Source organism: Octopus sinensis, linkage group LG19 (assembly GCF_006345805.1).
Source record: "Octopus sinensis linkage group LG19, ASM634580v1, whole genome shotgun sequence".
In the NCBI taxonomy this organism is placed as follows: Eukaryota; Metazoa; Mollusca; class Cephalopoda; order Octopoda; family Octopodidae; genus Octopus; species Octopus sinensis.
Window position 1 is genome coordinate 42787214 of NC_043015.1, and position 23961 is coordinate 42811174.

Here is a 23961-nt window from a genome sequence, read left to right on the forward strand (position 1 = left end):
TCTCTCTCTCTCTCTCTCTCTTTCTCTATCTATGTATCTATCTCTCTCGTACACATACGCATACAGAGTCATTCACATATACAGACATACACACTGTCTTGCACGTACCTATTGACATTCTCACACACAACAGGTAGACTCACATGCACTTACACACACACACACACAAACTCACTACACTCACTCTGTCTCTTTATTCTTTCTTTCCCTCCTTCCACCTCCTCTTATTTATTTCTCTTCCTCTCTCCCTTTCCTTCTCTCTCCCTCTCTTTCACACACACGCTCACATCCTTTTATCTCTTCCCTATCCGTCTCCTACCACTCCATACGTTCTTTGTCTCTCTCTTTGCTCTCTCACTTTTCCGCTTTCCACCTTTTCTTAAAGTTCTTTCTAATTCTCTCTTTCTTTCTCCCTCTCTCTCTCTCTCTCTCTCTCACTCACTAATACACACACTCAAACACACACACACACACTCACACACACACTCACACATACTCACTAATACACACATTCACACGCATACACACTATACACCTCCCACCTCCATTCTATTTTTCTTTTCTTTCTTCTCCCCTTTCCCATCTTTTATCGTCTGCAAACAATATTTCATCACCTCTCCCTCCCCACTTTTATAATCCTTTTCTCTTCTTTCTCACACTGCCTCTCTCTCTTTCCCTCCCTCTCTCCCTCTCTCTCACTCGTTCTCCCTCCCTCTCTCTCTCTCACTCGCTCTCCCTCCCTCCCTCTCCTCTCAATTCTCTCTTTTTACACTCTTACTTCATCTCTACTCTCTCTTTCTTTCCTTTTCTATTATTAGGTTCCCGTTCACTTACTTTCTCTCTCATCCCATTCCCCCTCCCTCTTCGTTTCTTACATCCCTCCTCCCGCTCGCTTGCTCTGTGTGTGTGTGTATGTGTGTGTGTGTGTGTACGTGCGTGCGTGCGTGTGTGTGTATGTGTGTTCTCTCTAGTCTCTCTCATATTCTTTATCTTTACTCTCTTTCTCTGCATTTCTATCTCTCTCTCTCTCTCTCTCTCACACACACACACACACACACACTCTCTCTCTCTCTCTCTTTCTGCTTCTCCCTCCCCGTCTTATATTTCTTTCTCGCTCTCTTCCTCTCATTCTCACCCCATTATCACCCCCTCCCGCTGCGTTTCTAAACCCCACTTCTCTCTTTCCCCCCTCTCTCTCTCTCTTACACTTTCCTGTCCTTCTTTTCTCCTCCCCTTCATCCTCCTCTCTCATTCTCTCCTTGTATCGTCTGCAAACCTTCATTTTCTTCGTTTCACCCATATTTCCTTTCATCTTCCTTGTATTTTATCTTTTCCTTAGCATTTCATCACATCCAACCTATCAAATCTGTTCTTCGTTGTCTGTCATCTACAAAAGCACACCTAACTTTTTCCTTCAATTTCCTTCAGACTTTTATAATTAAACAACTCAGATTCAGCCACTCCGTAAACGAACAGCCGATCAGCAAGCACCTTTACCAAACGAATTAACCATTTAAGAAACCGTTCTGTTTAATTAAATAAATCAAATATAAAAACAAAATAATTTGAAACAAATAATTAACAATACTAATTAAATTAATAAATATATAAATAAAAGTTGCTTTTACTGATCTTTTTTTTAAAAAAAGGACAAATTTTGGTAAAAGAAAAGGAAATCATGACAGAGAATGAAGTCATTGAAGAACGGGTTCTGAATTTGGAACCAGTTGCCAAGACTGAATTATTGCCTGAAAGAGAAATTAAATTCTATGTGGCTTTCACGGAAGCGGCTGATCCGAAACTTGGTGGAATTCACAAGGAAGAATTTATGGATGTTGCCAAACAGATAGGATTTAGTAAAATAACCATTGAGGTGAGTGATTCTGTCTTTTTTTAAAATTATATTTAAAAAAAAACGAAAAAAAAGCTATTTTGTTTTATTTATCGATGATTTGGCAGTGGTGGGGACATTTGCGTGTGTGTGTGTGTGTGTGCGTACGTATACATGTGTGTGTATATACACACTTACCTACATATATACAGTGATAAATACATAGACATAGATATACATACATACATACATAATATTAATGTTTGTTTTTATGTTCAGTTATAATAAAAACAATTTTACATTAATCCCAAGGGTTTCTCCGTAGAGTACAAATTTATTATTCTTAACATTCTTGTTTAAGAATAATACATACATCGTACATACATTTATATATATATATATATATATATATATATATATATATATATATATATATACATACATACATATATGTGTATATGTATAATGTGTGTATGTATATATATAATAATATTAGGGAGTATAACTCCAAATTTACAGGGAAAAATTCCATTTAGTATTAAATCAAATTTCACAGTATAAATATAAATTAAATTAGAGATAAAACCACTATTAGGCAACTCAAACAGTGATATTAATTATATATATTTTCGTTTTTTATGTTTTGGTTTATGTCTATCACTGTTTGAGTTGCCTAATAGTGGTTTTATTCTAATTATATATATATATATATATATATATTATATATATATATATATACATACATATATGTGTATATGTATAATGTGTGTATGTATATATATAATAATATTAGGGAGTATAACTCCAATTTACAGGGAAAAATTCCATTTAGTATTAAATCAAATTTCACAGTATAAATATAAATTAAATTAGAGATAAAACCACTATTAGGCAACTCAAACAGTGATATTAATTATATATATTTTCGTTTTTTATGTTTTGGTTTATGTCTATCACTGTTTGAGTTGCCTAATAGTGGTTTTATTCTAATTATATATATATATATATATATAATATATATATATATATATATATATATATATATATCGTTTTTGGATTTGGTTTGCAAGATTCTTTATATGAGTTCGTGTGTTGGAGCATATTCTGTTGTGTCTGGGGAGAGTCATTTTTTTTCTTTTTGTGCCTTATAATTTAACACACTCACCTGTAAAATTTCCACTTAGTTTTGACTCTTGAGTCAAAACTATTGAAAAGGTTGCAAGACGCAACAAAAATTTTAGGAAAATAAAAATAAGAAATAAGTGGAAATTTTACCGGTGAGTGTGTTAAATCATAAGGCACAAAAAGAAAATGACTCTCCCCAGACACAACAGTATACACACACACACACACACACACATAAGCGTGTGTGTGTATATATGTATGTATGTATGTATGTATGTATGTATGTATGTATGTATGTATGTGCGTTTGTATGTATGTGAGTATGTATGTATCTATGTGTGTTTGTATGCGTATCTGTGTATGTGTATGTGTGTTTGTATGTATATATGTGTATGTATGTGTGTACGTATGTGTGATATATGTATGTATCTATGTGTCTATGTATGTATGTAAGTGTGTATGTTTGTGTGTGATGTATGTATGTATATTATGTATGTATGTATGTACGTTTGTCAATTTGCGTTGCAAGATTCTTGATGTGAAACCGCGTATTGAAACAGATATTGTATTTCGGGACGGTCATTTTTGCCTTTCTGCCCAATAAACACACGCACTATTTATTCGTTCTTCACTCGTTTATTATTATTCTTATTTTATCTTACATCCATTGCCTGGAAGTCTTTCGTCACACATCTGTGACCTCTTCAGCAACCCTTTCCGTCACGTGTATCCTCCTGCTCCACTTAATCCATTATAAACACACACACACACACACAGAGTCTTTCACTCTGCCATTGTTGTCATCGTTATTCGACAACTATTTTTCCCCATCTTATTTTGCACTTATGTTCTTACTTGTGTGTGTGTGTGCGCGCGCCCACGATCGTGTATAGGTACGTTGTATTTATGGAGATATATCAATGTGTCCGTATCACTACTCCCGTCATCATTATCGTCAGCATCATCTGTTATGTTATTGGAAGTTATGAAAATTGTTTTTAGGTAAAAAAAAACACTTCATTTTTTTAATTAAATATCGATTCATCATTTTGATAAAATTCGTATTCATCTCTCTAAATAAATGTTTACCCCTTTGAATTTGCTTCCACCTACTAAATCCGTGTTCACCTCTTTTAAATTACGTTCTCACCTATAAATCTGTGTTTATCTTTTTAAAACGTGAGTTCACCTTTTTAAATTTATGTACACTTTCTTAAATTTACGTTCACCTCCATAAAATTGTGTTTACTTCATTAAATTTGTTTTTATCTGTTCAACCTTATATTAATCTCTTTAAATTTACATCCACGTCCTTAAATTTATGTTCACCATTTTAAAATGTGTGTCCACCTCTTCAAATTTATGTTCAGGCCTTAAACTAATGTTCCCCTTTTGGAAATGTGTGTTCACTTCTTTAAATTGCGTCCACATCTTTAAATTTACGTTTACCGTTTTAAAATGTGTGTTCACCTCTTCAAATTTATGTTCATCTCTTAAAACTAGTGTTCACCCTTTTAAAATATGTGTCAATCTCTCCAATTTTGTGTTCAACGCTTAAAACTAATGTTCACCTTTTTAAAATTTGTGTCCACCTCTTAAAATTTATGTTCATCTCTTGAAACTAGTGTTCACCTTTTTAAAATATGTGTCAACCTCTCCAATTTTATGTTCATCGCTTGAAACTAATGTTCACCTTTTTAAAATTTGTGTCCACCTCTTAAAATTTATGTTCATCTCTTGAAACTAGTGTTCACCTTTTTAAAATATGTGTCAACCTCTCCAATTTTATGTTCATCTCTGAAACTAGTGTTCACCCTTTTAAAATATGTGTCAACCTCTCCAATTTTATGTTCATCGCTTGAAACTAATGTTCACCTTTTTAAAATTTGTGTCCACCTCTTAAAATTTATGTTCATCTTTGAAACTAGTGTTCACCTTTTTAAAATATGTGTCAACCTCTCCCTCTCCAATTTTATGTTCATCGCTTGAAACTAATGTTCACCTTTTTAAAATTTGTGTCCACCTCTTAAAATTTATGTTCATCTCTTGAAACTAGTGTTCACCTTTTTAAAATATGTGTCAACCTCTCCAATTTTATGTTCATCGCTTGAAACTAATGTTCACCTTTTTAAAATTTGTGTCCACCTCTTAAAATTTATGTTCATCTCTTGAAACTAGTGTTCACCTTTTTAAAATATGTGTCAACCTCTCCAATTTTATGTTCATCGCTTGAAACTAATGTTCACCTTTTTAAAATTTGTGTCCACCTCTTAAAATTTATGTTCATCTCTTGAAACTAGTGTTCACCTTTTTAAAATATGTGTCAACCTCTCCAATTTTATGTTCATCTCTTGAAACTAGTGTTCACCTTTTTAAAATATGTGTCAACCTCTCCAATTTTATGTTCATCGCTTGAAACCAAATTTCTCCAAATCTGTGTCTACATCTTCGAATTTATGTTCATCCCTTTAAAATGGTGTTCACCTTTTTGAAATTTTTATTCACTTTTTTTTAAAATTGTGTCCACATCTTTAGATCTGTGTTTGTCGTTTTGAAATTCGTATCCACCTCCCCAAATTTGTGTTCATCTCTTTACACAGGTGTTTGTTCACCTTTTCGAAATTTATGTTCACTCCTTTAAATTCATGTTCGACACACTGTGAGTAATGTATATAAGGTGATCTGGAAACATACCTGTCAGTTACTTTTCAAATGTTACACAGGTGGAGGAGGAGGAGGAGGAGGGGGGAGTGATTGAATAGACTAAAAACGAAAGTGATGAAATAATCTTGATCATCATCATTATTGTAATTTAGACCTATTCAACCTTCATTGAACAGAACTATAAACAAACATATTTCAGCCGAGACTAATATGGCTTTATCTATGCATGTGTGTGTGTGTGTGTGTGAGAGAGAGAGAGAGAGAGAGAGAAAGAGAGAGAATGTATGTAGACGTATGCGTACATATTCTCAGGCACGCATAATCATAAAATCCCAGATTCTTTACGTTCTCAAAACAAATCTTTGACAATCCGCTATATTTTCGGTTTTGGAAGAAGACCAGTGAGTTCGGTGGGAGTGGGTAAGTCGATTACATCCACCCCAGTGAATCACTGGTATTTATTTCATCAACCCCCGAAAGGATGAAAGACAAAGTTGACCCCAGCGGAATTTGAACTCAGAACTTAAAGACGGACGAAATGCCGCTAAGTGTTTTGTCGGAAATTCTAACGATTTCTGCCAGTTCGTTGCCTTAGAAACAATGATGATAATATACTTACTGGTACTGGAACAAGGGCTAAAATTTTTCAGGAGGGGTTTAATCGATTACATCCACCCCAGTCCGTCACTGGTATTTATTTCATTGACCCCGGAAGAGTGAAAGACAGATTTGGCCTCGGCGGAATTTGAACTCAGATTGCCGCTAAGCATTTCGTCCGGGGTGCTAACGATTCCATCTGCTCGCCACCGTAAGGGATATCCTTTCTACTAACGGCACAGGGTCAGCAATTTCAGGACAAGGGACTAATTGATTACATTGACCCCAGTACTTCACTGGTACTTATTTCATAGACCCCAAAAGGATAAAAAGAGAGAGTCGACCTCGGCGGAATTTGAACTCAGAACGGCTGATGGCGCCAGTCTTAATCAGAATCGAGATCAGTGAAAAAGTATGTGTGAAAATATAAATATTATTAAAATAATATTATTATTATCCAACAAAAATAGAGCACCATCTTATAAATATATAAAGCAGTGGTACTGGCTGCTATTTCTAGCAATGATCGTACTTCGTCTACCACTGCTTTATATCTTTATGATTCTACCTATATGGTGCTCTATTTTTGCTGGATAATAATATTATTATTTTGATAATATTTATATTTTCATCATGTGTGTGTGTGTGTGGCTGTGTGGTAAGTAGCTTGCTTACCAGCCACATGGTTCCGGGTTCAGTCCCACTGCGTGGCATCATAGGCAACTGTCTTCTACTATAGCCTCGGGCCAACCAAAGCCTTGTGAGTAGATTTGAAAGAAGCCCGTCGTATATATATATATGTATGTATGTATGTATGTATGTATGTATGTATGTATGTATGTATGTATGTGTGTGTGTGTGTGTGTGTGTATCTATGTATGTTTGCGTGTCTGTGTTTGTCCCTCCAACATCGCTTGACAACCGATGCTGGTGTGTTTACGTCTCCGTAACTTGGCGGTTTGGCAAAAGAGGCTGATAGAATAAGTACTTGGCTTAGAAATAATAAGTCCTGGGGTCGATTTGCTCGACTAAAAGTGGTGCTCCAGCATGGCCGCAGTCAAATGACTAAAACAAATAAAAGAATATATATATATATATAGGCCAGGTGCAATGTTATATCATAAAGGAAAAATTCAATCATCGCTAAATGTGACTAAGGATGCCGCCGGTGCACCAACATTGCTAGAAATAAGAGTCAAATTACTCTTAATGCTGTAGGAGGACCACAGAGTTTAAACAGACATGCTGACAGGGGAGGTAACCATGTCTGTTTCGAGGATCTAGTTTCGCCCATGACTGTAGGCATCGTCAGTGAGGAAAGCTGGAACAGCGTATAATCGGCTGAATCCCTCCGCCAACATATATATGTATTTACCATAAGAATTTATGGATGATTTAGCGAAATGCTATATTATAAACAACCAGGCGTAATGTGATACGATAAAGGAAAAATTCAATCGTCACTGTGTGTGTGTGTCTGTGTGTGTGTGTAGACAGATATATACTACTTAAAGTTAATCCAAACATGAAAACACAAAGAGAAAACACAACGGCGCGAGGACGTGGAACAAATATAGTATTATTGGACGCTCAGGAAGGAAGGGAAGAAGGTGGGTTTAACGTTTCGTACATATGAGTGTGTGTGTGTATAGATATAACTATGTACTACATATATATATATATATATATATAATATATATATATATATACATGTGTGTGTGTATAGACATAGGTATATACTACATATGATAGATCGTTAGCCACTACACACATTTTTTTCTCTCCTTGTTTTTTCTGTGCACCTTTCTGTGGAAGAGCGTAGGCTCGAAACGTAAAAGCCTTTTTCTATTCCTGAGCGTTATACTAATACATCTGTTTGTTTTGTACACCACCTGTCTTCGTCTTTTGTTTTTTTCGTAAACTCTCCCTATATATATATATATATATATATATATATATATATATAATATATATATATATACATATGGGTGTGTGTATGTGTGTATAGATGTAGACATATACTACATATATATACATATATATACATGTGTGTGTGTGTGAGATTGTGTTTGTCTTCCACCACCACTAGACAACCTACGTTGGTGTGTTTGCATTCCAGTATAGTCATAACATAACAGCAGTGCACTTACTTCTACCTTATAATATGTATGAGATCACAGTTATGACATCAGAACAGTTCACTCCTCTCTTATTTTATGTATGAGTCCACACTTATGACATCTCGAGAGTGGTTAACTCCTTTCCTATTATTTGGATGTATTTACGATTATGACATCAGAGTTGTTCACTTCTATTTCTTCATTTGTACGTGTTCAAAATTATGACATCGGATTGTTAAGTCTTATCTTATCATTTGTATATATTCACAATTGTGGCATCATAATAATGCTCTCCCACCTTATAATAAATATGTGTTCACAATTTCCATTCTCAGTAGCTGTCTTTGGAATATGTTGGTCCTTTATTGGATCTTTTCTGTTTGAATGGCAGTTTTTTCTAGCGGTGTCATATGAAATTGTCACCCATAATTATGACCCTAGTATCAATCTATTGCATTTCAATCTGTTTTAGGGTTAGGGTTAGTTAAGGTTAGGGTTAGGGTTAGGGGTGGGGGAAGGGTATCTTTTTTTCTTCATAAATGTAAATAAACCCAATCTGTTTCTTAAACGAGGGACATATTCATGCGGCACAGAATGTTTTTCACCTCAATAGACAGTCATTGATTGGTTGAAATTGCAGAAATTGAAGAAAAAAACAACTAATATCTTACAAACTATAGAATTTTCTCAATAAAGCCAAGAGAAAAAGATGTTTTATAAACACATTCTACCAGTATACGAAGTTTAAAAGTGTTTAGTTACCTGGAAATTATTTTAAAAAACTGCCGTTCAAACCGAAAAGATCCCCTTTATTTTCTAAGATATTTTCCAGTGTATTTATGTCATGTGGCCAGTTTGCCATGTCTTCTGGAATGTTCTAGAGAGTTCTGTGAGTCATATTCGAACAAGGTGTAACTGATGATACTGTTTAACACATCATTGTACATTAACGCAAGCAACGCTTTGTTTTGACGTTGCTTCGGTATACATTACTGACGTCAAAGAACGTGAGGCGAGGAGGAGGAGAGAAAAAGAGGGACAAGACAGACAGAGACAGAGACAGATAGAGAAACAGATAGAGGTTGAAAGCTAGAGAGAGAGAGGGGGAGAGAAAGAGATAGGCAGCGCGAAGCAGGGAGAAAGAGATAGAGACAGACAGAGGAAGTGATTGAAAGACAGTAAGATAGAGAGAGGTAGAAAGAGATAAGGAGAAAGAAATAGAAAAACAGGCAGAGAAGAGAAAGTGAAAGCGGCAAACAGACAGACAGAGCCAAGCAAGCAGAGACCAAGGCAATGTTCTCGAGCAGCAATAACCAGCGTCTGTTCTCAAGTGTCACATTAACACTGTTCTAGAGTATTCGAGCCGTCAGTAATGATAGAGTTATTGTTGAAAATGTTACCTGATGAAGGTTCATAAATTAGGTGATGAGGAAGTGAATAAAAATGCCAAAACAACAGGAAAATAAGAAAACAATGTTTATATCACTCCCAAAATACTATTCAGGTATGATTCATTGCAGACGTTCATGAAGAACTTGTGTAAACGTGAAGAGGCACTAACACACCTTGGCCTTCTGAATTTGCAATCTGAAATTTCAAAGTGTTCCTTATGCTAAGTTTAAGCCCAACCCAGATCAGGTCATTTCACAGCGTTGGCTAGAGATACTGCAGTAGACTGCAAGCTAAAATAGCATCGGATTTTCTTATGACTGTTGGTATGCCGGATGAATCATTTGAACTTGTGAACATTAAAACATTGACACAATCTCCGAATACAAAAAAATAAACTGAACAATTCCAGCAATAAGTGGAAACCTTGTTTGAAAATTTAGAGAGAAAGATTTTTATTGGTCTTTGTGGAAAAAAAAATCAAACCAAATCTAAAGTATTTTGTTTTGGGATTTGGTTTGCAAGATTCTTTATATGAGTTCGTATGTTGAAGCATATTCTGTTGTGTCTGGGGAGAGTCGTTTTCTTATTGTGCCTTATAATATAACACACTCACCGGTAAAATTTCCACTTTTTTTTCTTATTTTTATTTTCCTAAAATTTTCGTTGCGTCTTACAACCTCACGCAACGAAAACTTTAGGAAAATAGAAATAAGAAAAAAATGTGGAAATTTTACCGGTGAGTGTGTTATATTATAAGGCACAAAAAGAAAATGACTCTCCCCAGACACAACAAATCTAAAGTGTCATTGTTGTATAGCATGGCAACAACTTACCTCAAAAGAAATGTTTGGGCAACGATAAGGATAAATAAATCTTTTAAATATTGCGATGCACGGCAAATCTTCAAAATTTATGAATATTAAAACGTTACATTATTTACATTTGACGGATATTTGTTTTCATCTTGTTTGTTGTTAACACTATCTCTCATATGTATTGATGATGTTTGGAGTAAATACCATGTATCCAGTGAAATAATCTTCTGTTTATTGTTTTCTCTGAGAGGCCACGGACAGATTCTAATACCATTCTGTTATAATTTCCAAGAGCTTCAATTGTAATCAAGATTACCTGAGTTTTCGATGTCCGTATTCTTTTCGGACTTAAATAATTTTACAGTCTTCTTTCGTGCAATGGTTCCAGGTTCAGTCCTACTGTGTGGCACCTTGGGCAAGTGTCTTCTATTATATCCTCAGGCTGACTTAAGCCTTATGAGTGGATTTGGTAGGCAAAAACTAAAAGAAGCGGTAGGCAGAAACTAAAAGAAGAAACTAGAGCGGCAAGCTGGCTGAAACATTAGCATGCCGGGCGAAATTCTTAGCGGTATTTCGTCAGTCTTTACATTCTGAGTTCAAATTCCGCCAAGGTCGACTTTGCCTTTCATCATTTCGGGGTCAATAAATTAAGTACCAATTACACACTGGAGTCGGTCTAATCAACTTAATCCCTTTGTCTGTCCTTGTTTGTCCCTTCTATGTTTAGCCCCTTGTGGGCAATAAAGAAATAAGAAACTAAAAGAAGCCCACCGTATTTGTGTGTGTGTGTGTGTGTGTGTGTGTGTGTGTGTGTGTGTGCGTGCGTGTGTGTGTGCGTGCATGTGTGTGTGTGTGTGTCTCTCACTACCGCTTGACAACCGGTCGATTCGTTTCTCAAGGCGGTGACCCAGCAAGGCCGCAGTCTAATTATTGAAACAAGTAAAAGATAAAAACGAAAGAATAAAATACTTCGGAACACACAGCCCACTTTTGGGTTGTTTTATTTGATTTTGAAAATGATGAAGAATTTAATAAAATATCTGTCATTATTAATCTGGTGTTTAAGGCGACAAGCTGGCAGAATCGTTAGCACGCCGGGCAAAATGCTTAGCGGCATTTCGTCCGTCTTCACGTTCTGAGTTCAAATTCTGCCAGGGTTGATTTTGCCTTTCATCCTTTTGGGGTTCATCAAAACAAGTACCAGTCGAAGTAATCGACTAGCCCCAAATTCCCCTCCCACAAAAATTCAGGCCTTGTGCCTTTAGTAGAAAGAATTATTTAGCTAGTGTTTAGAAAATAAATTAACTTTGATGGAAAATTTTAATTTAAATTATTTTAAAACAGGTAGTATGCATCATAGAACTAAGAACCATTTCAGGTGCGGTTGGTATCGAAAGGGTTAAGATGGTAAGATGTAATTTTAAGGAGATTTGGCTGCTATATATAGCACATCAAGCCTCCACAGTAAGAGTCCCCCATTGGTTGGTTTCATAATGTGTCTGGTAGCTGTGTATTATAGGACACATGGTGTGATGTCTGTCTCGTAGACGTTGAATTTTTGTAATATTCTGATTGAAATAGAGAAGAAAGAGGCTGTTGGCAGTTTTCTTCTGCTACAATTTTATCTTTGGTTTCACTTATTCAACGGGCAGATGAGCAGATAAGATTTGGCTCCGTGTTTCTTACAATGTTAAATGTACCATATTTGAAAGCATAAAAGACACACGGATATACTAGCTGCACCCCACCAATTTCAATAGCAGACATTCAGGAGCGTCAAGGACAAAATTAGATTACGGAAGGACCAATTTTGCATATATCTTAGGAATCAGGATGATTTTTGAGACATTTTTTTTTAAAGAAAAGCTTCGCCACGAGTTATGTATCAATAAATCTACCATTCGTTTCATTTACAAACTGTGTGGAATGATTAATTCATCAGATTTTTTAAAAACTAAACACCAGTGTACGTTATTTACATTTACATTATTTACATTTGACGGATATTTGTCCTCATCTTGTTTGTTGTTAAGACAACGTTTCGGCTGATATACCCACGGGAATATGGCATAGTAGTTAAGAGCCACGGGCTACTAACCCCAAAATTCCGAGTTCGATTCCAAGCAGTGACCTGAATAATAATAATAATAATAATAATAATAATAATAATAATAATAATAATAATAATAATAACAATAATGATGGTGATGATGATGATGATGATGATGATGATGATGAGAACGACGATGATGATGACGATGACGACGACGGCGACGACGACGGAAAATAACTTAGGAATAAGAACCCAGGTTCGAAATTTCCGCAAGACACCTGATGAAGGCTGGAGGGTATATCAGCCGAAACGTTGTGTTACCAACAAACAAGATGAAGACAAATATCCGTGAAATGTAAATAATGTACTTAAATTCCTCATCTCTTAAATATAGAACTATAAACACCAGTGATAAACGAGGTTACGTGTATTACCCTAAATTTATTGAATAGGGGAAGACCTTCTGGGAAAAGACATCAAGAAAATACATGATGGGGGAAGCTTTGCTGGCGTTGACCTACCGTTCGTTCCGTTCACAATGTGTAAAGATGATTCCCTTATAACTGGTTCATATATCACTGTTTCCTTGTTTTTAAACACCCCACTCCTTGTTATCATAGATAATCCGTGATAAGCGCATATTCTGTATTATTCTGAAGTCATTGAGACAAAGACTGCAAAAACCAATAATAATGTTTATTTTTTGTTCTGTGAACACAATTTCTATCTTCCCCTATTCAATAAATTTAGGATACTACATGTAACCTCGTTTATCACTGGTGTTTACAGTTCTGTATTTAAGAGATGAGGAATTATGTACATTATTTACATTTGACGATAATTTCAATTATCCTGCAGCTCTCACTTTTGTAAGTTCTCATTCCTAGCTTTACACTGGATGTTTATACTCTCAGCTTCTCAGGAATGTTATATATAGAGATATATATTTTCTAAAAGCCTATCCTAATTTTTTTTTTTTTTATCAGATCAGAAACTTATCTAAAAAATTATTTTTGTTTTCGTCTGTAGTTAACCTTCGTCTGATTTTTCAAGGCCAACATTATTAACACTTTTTTTTTGGTTGTATATTTATATCTTGGCTGAAACAGCACATTACTTTGAAGAGATCAGTAAGTTCTCATTAGAAGCTACCAAATAAACAGCAAGTCATCCATAAAAAATAAATTGCGCGTTTTATAACTACTGCCTTTGATCTTAATCTTCAGGTCTTATAGAATAGGATTTACTAATAATTTTAAGAGCTTAGATAGATACTATTTACGAAGATACTTAAAAAGATTGAATGCTATACAATAAATGCAGTTGGTTCTTGCAAGATTCTTTTGTTTGCAATGTTGAGAGAATAGACCTATTTCTTTACTACCCACAAGGGGCTGATTATAGAGAAGACAAACGAGGACAGACACACGGATTAAGTCGATCATATCGTCCCCAGATAGATAGATAGATAGATAGATAGATAGATAGATAGATAGATAGATAGATAGATAGATAGATAGATAGATAGACAGACAGACAGACAGACAGACAGATTGATAGGTAGTTAAAAAGAAATATATATTGCTTGCTTATTAGAGCAAATGCACTCAAACGCATATACTCGAGTTTGTATACGTGCGTGTGCGTACGTGTGTGTATGTATGTGCGTCTGCGCACAAAAGTGTCTATGAGCGTGCGTGTGTGTGATGTCATTTGCGTTAATAACCAATGAACAATGTTTGGTGCTGTTTCAAATTCCCCACACCTTATAGGAAACTCAAAACCAATGCTAAACACACACACACAGTAGACAAACTTACGCTGGTATTACACTCGAATATACTAAAATCTGAAACAGATACATAATATATATATATATATCTGATAAAATGAATCATTATCGTTAATTAATCAGAGACGTAAAAACTGTTTAAGCGATGATTAAACGACGGCACATGAGATGTTTACTTTATTTACGCTGTTCTTTTGAATTCTAGCGAGTTTAGCATAGCACGAGGTCAATTTCCTTTGAATATGTTCCAACAAGTTCAATGACGTCTTGTTTACCGTAATTAAAGAATTCGACTTATAACTTTATCTCTGTCACCATCTTTCAAATATTCTGCTTGGTTGTTCTGCTTTTAAGTAAGTTAGATGTGCTTCGACCAAAGATTGGTCCAGGCCATGTCTAACTTAATGGCACCGCCTGATAGGATTTGCTAAATCCTTATTTAAGTCAAGTTTTGCGGTATCGTGGCCCATTCAAGTAGGGAGTTCTTGTTGAGTGAGTTGTATCCGGGTATTGGTGGCTTATCTGGTATCCCTTGAAGAAATTTGTCCAGATCTCGTTTACAGGTAATGGAATAGGGCAGGGCTTGTTGAAGGAAGGAAACTCTTTTGCTGTGTATTTATGTGTTGTGATCCAGAATTGAGCAAGACTTCCGCCCGTCCCCGCAAATGACCACCCTTAAAAAAAATTTTTTTTTTCGACACAACCCCCTCTTTTCCGCTACGGGGAATACGAATCTGCAAAAAAATTGGCAAAAATCGACATTTCTAAATTACCCCCCACCCCCACCCCCATTTCCTTCATTTTCAACTTTTTTTCAGAATTTTTTTTTTCAAAATATGCGAAAAATATGGAGATTATGATTCTGAAAAAAATTTCCAAAAATGTTTGTAAATTATTTTTTAAGAATTAGTTTTTTCTAAATATGTGGAAAAATACGGACATCATGATTCGGACAAAAATTTCAAAACATTTCAAAACGGTTAGGGTTTTAGGGTTAGGGTTAGGATTTTAGGATTGGTTGAAGAAGTTTGGGGGGAAAGGGGGGGGATTTTCACAATGCCGATTTTTGGTAATTTTCCAGAACCTCCGTGTCCGAAAACAGGGACTTTTGGCAAAAAAAAATTTTTTTTGATAAACAAATTTGGGAGAAAATGGGTAGGGGGACAGGCGGAAGTCTTTCCCTGAATTGTGTAGGGGACGTGGTCCTAATCCTGGTTGGTTAACATGCAGTTTGTCGCCGTAAAATAAAGTGAAAAGAAATTGTCTTAAAGAAATTGAAGTAAATTGTGATAAAAACCGAAGTTATCAATTATTCGCTTAGGTTTCTTGGTTCAAACGATGACAGCATTCATACATAGGTTATAAGGAAAGCAATAGAAGTTTGCCAAGAACAAACTTAGGCGACAATATGGGACAAGTAACGCTTTATTTACAACATCCAGGCCCGTTGCCAGACTTCGGTGTCAGGAGGTGCTCTGAAGCATGGAACAAACTACCTGCATCAGTTGTCAGTTGCTGAGACATTGCTTCCTTAGATGTTATAGGTCGTTGTTGCATCTAATGTGACTTCGTTCAGAAGACTGTTATGTTGTGGCGGTAGTAAACCCGGATGAAGAATGTATAAAACACTAGATGGTAACTTTGACACGTTTTGTTGTGGTCACACACCACACATATAGACAAGCTGCATGGAAGGTTGATATACATTTATATATATAGGCGCAGGAGTGGCTATGTGGTAAGTAGCTTGCTAACCAACCACATGGTTCCGGGTTCAGTCCCACTGCGTGGCACCTTGGGCAAGTGTCTTCTACTATAGCCCCGGGCTGACCAAAGCCTTGTGCGTGGATTTGGTTGACGGAAACTGAAAGAAGCCCGTCGGATATATGTATATATATATATGTATATATATGCGTGTGTGTGTTTGTGTGTCTGTGTTTGTCACCCTAGCATTGCTTGACAACCGATGCTGGTGTGTTTACGTCCCCGTAACTTAGCGGTTCGGCAAAAGAGACCGATAGAATAAGTACTGGGCTTACAAAAGAATAAGTCCCAGGGTCGAGTTGCTCGATTAAAGGGTGTGCTCCAGCATGGTCGCAGTCAAATGACTGAAACAAGTAAAAAAGAGTAAAGAGTATCTACAGGCATCTGTGTAGGTTGTATGTAAGATGTTAACCCAGGTGAGAAGCTCAAGAATAGCGATATAGAAACCGATACAGTGTGTTGGTGCTGTGTAGATGTTGACGACATTGGTGAGAGACATTAGTGGTGGCGACGAAGATGGTTGTCGCTGCAATGGTGGTCAGTGGTTAGACCTTAGAAAGTCTAGGACCAAGTGACGTCGAGCCTAGGAAGAGGTGAGCTTTTATAGCTGACGGTTAGGCTCAAATGCTTGTTTGGAACAGACTGTCTCACATGACTTATTTGCAGGTTGTGATTGGTTGGGTTGCACATTGCATGTGACAGAGCCTCAGATTGAGATTGAGGGTACAACTCTGAACAACGTGAAGAGTTTTACATACCTGGGAAGCTGCCTGTCCTCAAACAGCAGCATGGACAAAGATGTCTCCATGAGGCTTTCAAAAGCAGTAGCTTCGTTTAGCAAACTTTGGAAGTGTGTGTGGGCCGAACGAGGCATCCGACTTTCCACCAAGCTGGCAGTCTATAGGGCAGTCGTCATCACCTCTCTGCTCTACGGCTGTGGGATGCGGACACTGTATAGGAGGCAAATGCGAGTACTTGACCAGTTCCACCTCCGCTGCTTGCGACGAATCATGGGAATTTCCTGAGAGGACAGAGTCTCCAACAGTGAGGTGCCTCGCAGGGCCAAAATACCCGGGATCGAAGCCCTCATCATGAAGGCCCAGCCCAGGAAGGCCACTGAGGCGATACAAGGGCAGCCTGAAGACTTCCCTTGAGGCCTGCGGCATTTCAGCTCATGGCTGGGAATCGCTTGCCTCTGACCGCGGTGCCTGGCGTCCAGCTGTCCAAAAGAGTGTTAGGCTGTTCAAGGAAAAGAGCCTGGACCAGAAGCGACAAGCCTGAAAAGAGAGGATCCCTAACCCTACTTCTGCTGTTACGTGCCCAACACGTAGCCGCGTCTGCCTTTGGGTTACGCTCGCACCTCCGGCATCACTGATATCATTGTTGAACCCCGACAGACTTCCATTATTATTATGTGATAGAATATAAGACAAATTGCGCCAATATCAACCAATTGGAGTGGTAGACACAGCAGGGTCCAAAACAAAGGCTAGCTGTTACCTGCTACGTTCGTATGTACTTAATATAAGAGAGGAAGCTCACTAGGGTTCGGTACTCATCCATTAAAACTTCCATGCTTCCTGAAATTTGCCAACACTATACCTGATATCACAAAGCACCGTACAAGCACGCACGCACACACACACACGCGCATAAGGCGGGCTTCTACGCATTTTATTACCAAATTCACTCACAAGGCATTGGTCTACCACATTTTTACGCATATTTAGAAAAAAAAAAAATTTTTGGAAATTTTTTCAGAATCATAATCTCCATGTTTTTCCGCATATTTTGAAAAGAAAAAAATTGTGAAAAAAGTTTTAAATAAAGAAATGGGGGTGGGGGTGGTAGAAATGTCGATTTTTGTCAATTATTTTTGCAGATTCGTATTCCCCGTAGCCGAAAAGGGTAGTTTGTGTCGAAAAAAAAATTTTTATAATGGTGTTTTTTTTTTGGTGGAGGAGAAGTCTTGCCAAAAAAAAAATCGATTTAAATTTTTACCTCACCCCCATCCCTAAATCCTTACGGATGCTCAATTAGACTTAACTCATATTGATCACACAGTTATGGAAGGGTTTGAGGTCGTGCTAGAAACAACAGTTAAATCTCACTTTATTCACACATTTTTTCGTCTGAAAATTAATTAGAAATTATTTGAAAGAAACGGTTGCAGATTCGGACTGTCCGTGAACAGGAATAAAAAAATTCGAAAAAAAAAAAACAGAGAAAATTTTAGGATTTATGGGGGGTGAGGGGAATGAAGAATTTGAAAGAAAAAAATTGTTTTGCATAACTGTATGAATTCCAGTGTGTAGGACATAAATTCGTAAAAAATTTGATAAAATTCCCCAAAATATAAAAGCTATGGGGGTTTATATGATTGTGCTTGGATCAGAATTCCACCGGTGTTGTAATATACGCAATACAGATTAAACGACCGTAAAATTGTACAATAAAATAGAATTCTATGTAATTCTATACCTATTTATAACGACTGCTCTCAGATCGCACATCACTTAGCTGAAGAAGAAAAATAACACAGGTGTAATTCTACACCTGATTCTATAAGTCTTCTCTGATAGTAAGAACCCGGCTATCGCTTTGTGAAAGTAGCAAAATTATGGGCTACATCGAAAACACTGAACGAAAACATGAAAATGAAACGAAACGAATCAGTCCACTTTCGTCTTGCGTGTAATATACTGAATATAAATGTATTTATTAATGATGGTGGTGGTACTGTCGAGGAATATGTAAGCCGATAGACATCGTCTTATTTGGGTAGAAGAAGCATCCCGACTGACTGAATACCTCCCTGTTGTTAAGTGCATACCATTACGAAGAATTGGGGTATGTTGACGGTGGCGAAGAAAAAATGGGTTTTAGGGTTTCCTATTCTATCCTGCTGCTTGCTGATTAATTTAGATACTCGGGTTACAATACAACACAGAGGGGGAAGCGAATAGAAAAGGCATCTTCACCGTGCTAAATAATATTTAAATAGAGCTTAATTAATATCCACCACAGGGCATTGTAAATTGACGTAATTATTTACTAATCACTGAGTGGGGCAAAATGAGTAATTTATGACTTCTTATTGTTTTCGTTCTATTTTTTATTTTTTATTATTATATTGCTGTACTGCATCGTTATTTTGTGCTGTAGTATCGTCTTTAGAGTATAATTTGGCCAGCATAGTTGTTATTGTTGTTGAGAGAGAGTTTGGAACATAATCAGGTGACAGGTATCGTTTTTTTTTTTTCAAGAAAATTTTCGTCAACTTTGACCCGGTTATAAATAAGGTTACTAATAAAATATCTGGATAATTTTTTGAAGTTTAACAATCAATATTCTTTTCTCTGCTGGATTCAAAGTCAATTCCCCCCCACACACACACACACTAATGTCTAATTTGATAATTTTCAATTTTCAAAAAAAAAAAACGGTGTTTAAACTGAGGCAAAATAAGTCGTAACTAACTTCAATAATTTCCTCTCTTTTAAAATATATCGGAAAGAGATATATTTCTTCTCTGTGTAAATATATCGGGAAGAGAACCACTCCAACGGATCGCGAAGAAGCTACAGAGAATATTTTGTGTTTTTTTCTTTCTTTTTTATTTAGTCAGAGTTTAATAACTTTCATATCATGTGCCATTTTTCCGGGATCCTCTTTCATTTGACCAACATCTTTTAAATTTTTGTTGCATTTCTGATATCTAAGGATGGATATTGATATATACGTATATGATTCTCTTTTCAAATGTAAATCTGGGGAACTGAAGAGGCAAATTTGGGATCTTTGCCCTTTGAACGGTAGATCGAGAAATTAATTTTTTGTAACAAAACACTTTCAAACTTCGAACACTGGTAGAATGTGTCATATAAAACATCTTTTACTCTTAGCATTTTTGAGAAAGGTTTATATTTACGAAGTTATTTCGTGTTAAAGTTGTCGTATTCCAGTAATTTCAACCAATCAATGACGTGTATTCAGCTGAATCAAATTACTGCCGTTGTTTGTCAACAACAACTATCGGCGGTGTTTAGTTACAAAAAATTATTTTCTAAATCTGCCGGTCAAAAGGTAAAGATCCCAAATTTGCCTTATCTTGGCTTACTCATTTTGTCCCAGCTAAATTTGTCTTTAATATGCTCAAAGAGAACGATGATAATTTTCTGAAATAGTGTTCAGATTGTGGTTTTAATGTTTTTGATACAGTTGGAGAAGGACATTGGATCTTTTCGGTTTGAACGGCAGTTTTTTCTCGCGGTATCATATGAAATTGTCACCCATAATTATGACCCTAGTATTGATCTATTGCATTTCAATCTGTTTTAGGGTTAGGGTTAGGGTTAGGGGTGGGGGGAAGGGTAACTTTTTTTTCTTCAGAAATGTAAATAAACCCAATCTTTTTCTTAAACGAGAGACATATTTATATAGCATAGAATGTTTTTTACCTCAATAGACGTCAGTGATTGGTTGAAATTGCAGAAATTGAAGAAAAACAACAACAAATATCTTACAAACCATAGAATTTCCTCAATAAAGCCAAGAGAAAAAGATGTTTTATAAATACATTTTGCCAGTATACGAAGTTTAAAAGTGTTTGGCTACGTGGAAATTATTTTTAAAAACTGCCGTTCAAACCGAAAAGATCCAGGTCATTTATTTAGCTGATATAGTTTTCGTAAGGTAGTGAACATTTGTAAAAGACATGTTTCTTCTCAAAGTCAAAAAATACAGTAAAAACTCCTCATTATGCCTCCACCCTATAATTCTTTGTGCTATAGACAGAAAGCCTGAAATCTTGTGGGTGGTTGGCTAACCGATTACATTGACCCCCAGTACTCGACTGTTACTTCAAACAATAACTAACCATCTTACAAACAATAACTCTGAACATCTTTTCAAACTCCATCTGTCTAACACCCGTGGACATGTTTACAAAGTCAGAAAACAGCACAGCTCCCATGACTTTCGGAAACATTCTTTCACGTCAAGAGTTGCTGAAGCATGGAACAAACTGCCGGCATCAGTTGTTAGTTGTCGGAGCACTGCATCCTTCAAAACTTCCATGCTTTCTGAGATTCGCCAACACTACACCTGATTTTCTCCCCTCCATACACACAAGCAAGCATGTATCTGACTCATACACTGTTCACTTTCCAGACATTTGTACATTACTGCATATACTTTATACGCACTTTTGACAAGTTGTGGTGCATCTGAGCACTGTATACAATAATTTCATAATTATTATTATTATTATTATTATTATTATTTTATCATATCGCAGGAGTGGCTGTGTGGTAAGTAGCTTGCTTACCAACCACATGGTTCCGGGTTCAGTCCCACTGCGTGGCCTCGGGCCGATCAAAGCCTTGTGAGTGGATTTGGTAGACGGAAACTGAAAGAAGCCCATCGTATATATGTATATATATATATATATTATATATATATATATTATATATATATATATGTGTGTGTGTGTGTGTGTGTGTTGTGTGTGTGTGTGTGTGTATGTTTGTGTGTATGTGTTTGTCCCCCTAGCATTGCTTGACAACCGATGCTGGTGTGTTTACGTCCCCGTAATGTAGTGGTTCGGCAAAAGAAACCGATAGAATAAGTACTGGGCTTACAAAGAATAAGTCCCGGGGTCGATTTGCTCGACTAAAGGCGCTGCTCCAGCATTGCCGCAGTCAAATGACTGAAACGAGTAAAAGAGTATCGATTCCGAAAAGGAAAATCGATGTATCTGTACTAGTCGTGTACTGACGTCGTTGGTATCGTCTAAGCCCCATCTCCTCAAAATTACTGGCATTGTCGCCTAAATTAGTCATCGTTATATTAATAGGTATATAACATTTTTTTTTTAAATTGGGAAGAACATAATATACCAAAGTAAACAGATAAAAAGGATTAACTTAGGATATGAAGCTGGAAGAAATATCGCTAAGTATTTTGTCTTCATGGTTAAAGATTAGAAAGGAAGACAAACCAGAAACAAATCCTCTTTTACTCTTTTTCTTGTTTCAGTCATTTGACTGCGGCCATGCTGGAGCACCGCCTTTAGTCGAGCAAATCGATCCCCAGGACTTATTCTTTTGTAAGCCCAGTACTTATTCTATCGGTCTCTTTTGCCGAACAGCTAAGTGACGGGAACGTAAACACACCAGCATCGGTTGTCAAGCAATGCTAGGGGGACAAACACACACACAAACAAACACACACACACATATATATATACATATATACGACAGGCTTCTTTCAGTTTCCGTCTACCGAATCCATTCACAAGGCTTTGGTCGGCCCGGGGCCATAGCAGAAGACACTTGCCCAAGATGCCACGCAGTGGGACTGAACCCGGAACCATGTGGTTGGTTAGCAAGCCACTTAGCACACAGCCACTCCTGCGCCTATTCATTCCGTGAATGAATAATTAAATACACTCCTTCAATTATACCCCACACCAGGGGGAAACTGATATTCCCTCTCAAAATTGTTGGAGACACCCCAAAACACTCCTGGCATTACTTGAAGGTGAGCCAGGCACCCTGCCAAGTATCATCTTGATATGTCAGGTGGGACGTTAAAGTAGTCGAAAACGTCCTTGTCAGCGCTCCAACAACCCAGCAAATTCTCCAAACACTCAGACAGAGCAAAGAGGAATATGATTTACTGACAGATTACAGTATTTTCAGTGCCTTATTCTGTTCAGATAGGAATGTAGTAACCCCATATCGCTGCTGTAGCGTTACCTATTTACCTGTCCTATGAATCACCTTTGATAAACAGGACATATTTTCCTGGCGTCTATGCATCGTATACGATACACTTTGCCACATTTTTTGTGTTTTTTCGACCACCGAAATAACATGTCCTATCTACATACTTATACCTAACAGCGGCTTCAAAGACTGTTCTGACGAAGTAGAAATAGTAGATTTTACAGCTGAATAAAATGCCTTTCGGGTTGATAAAACTGTGAAAATATTGGACCTGGCAGTATTTATGCCAGCTCTTTGCATTTCGAGTTCAAGTCTTGCCATAGACTGCTTGGTAGGTAACTTTAAACCATTGCTGTTTAACACCATTACCTGGTTCCTTGTGTGCCTTTAGCGGAGTCCATTTTGTTGCCAGCATTTAGACCAATCTTCTGGTTTGAAAATACTCTCCTTTGTAGGATGGAGCCTACAAAGATTCGGTGTCCCTGTATAGAGTTTGGGCACTACTTTCTTCCTTGATTGAATAAGAAAAAAACGAAAAAATTCAAGACGTTTTGGGTATGAAATGAGGGATATTTTGTTGCTATTTCTAGTGTGTGATGCAGCCATGTAGAGGTTTCCTCAATGGCTTGAAATTGTTAAATGTCTTAAGCACTAGTGTAGCTTAAGTGTGTGCCGCCTGGGGCGGATCTTCCGTTTTCCATCCCCGTACCTCACAAAAAGCACATACTGCTTACAACAGACCCCAAAGTGGCACCTCTTTAAAAGTGCTACGCTAGTGATTCTAAGTGTTTAAAAAAATCAATTACCGTGTTTGATGACTTACAAGATGCACTCACCTCACTCCAAGAAAAAAGTCCCCAAAAATACCCCCCAAAAAAAATCGTACTGGGTTCCATATGCAATGTTGGGTCCGCATTACATGTTTTAATACATTAAAAACCTTTATTCCTGAGTAAGTACAGCTGAAATCAGGGTACGTCTAATATACCCGCGCGTCTTTACGCCGTCAACTACGCCATACAATATATTAGTTTCAGTTTTTTGGGCGCTAGGCCAGCAAGTTCGGGAGACGGGTTA

At 36.9% G+C, this 23961-nt stretch overlaps 1 protein-coding gene across 2 annotated transcripts in view; it reads left to right on the forward strand.

Moving 5' to 3' along the window:
- The window catches only part of LOC115222060, a 62038-nt gene that overhangs the window by 32394 nt on the left and 5683 nt on the right, over window positions 1-23961 (forward strand). For both annotated transcript variants that reach the window (XM_029792163.2, XM_036511443.1), the window contains one exon: window positions 1650-1873. In XM_029792163.2, coding sequence (XP_029648023.2) covers window positions 1650-1873 — 224 coding nt within the window. The remainder of the gene's footprint in view (window positions 1-1649; window positions 1874-23961) is intronic.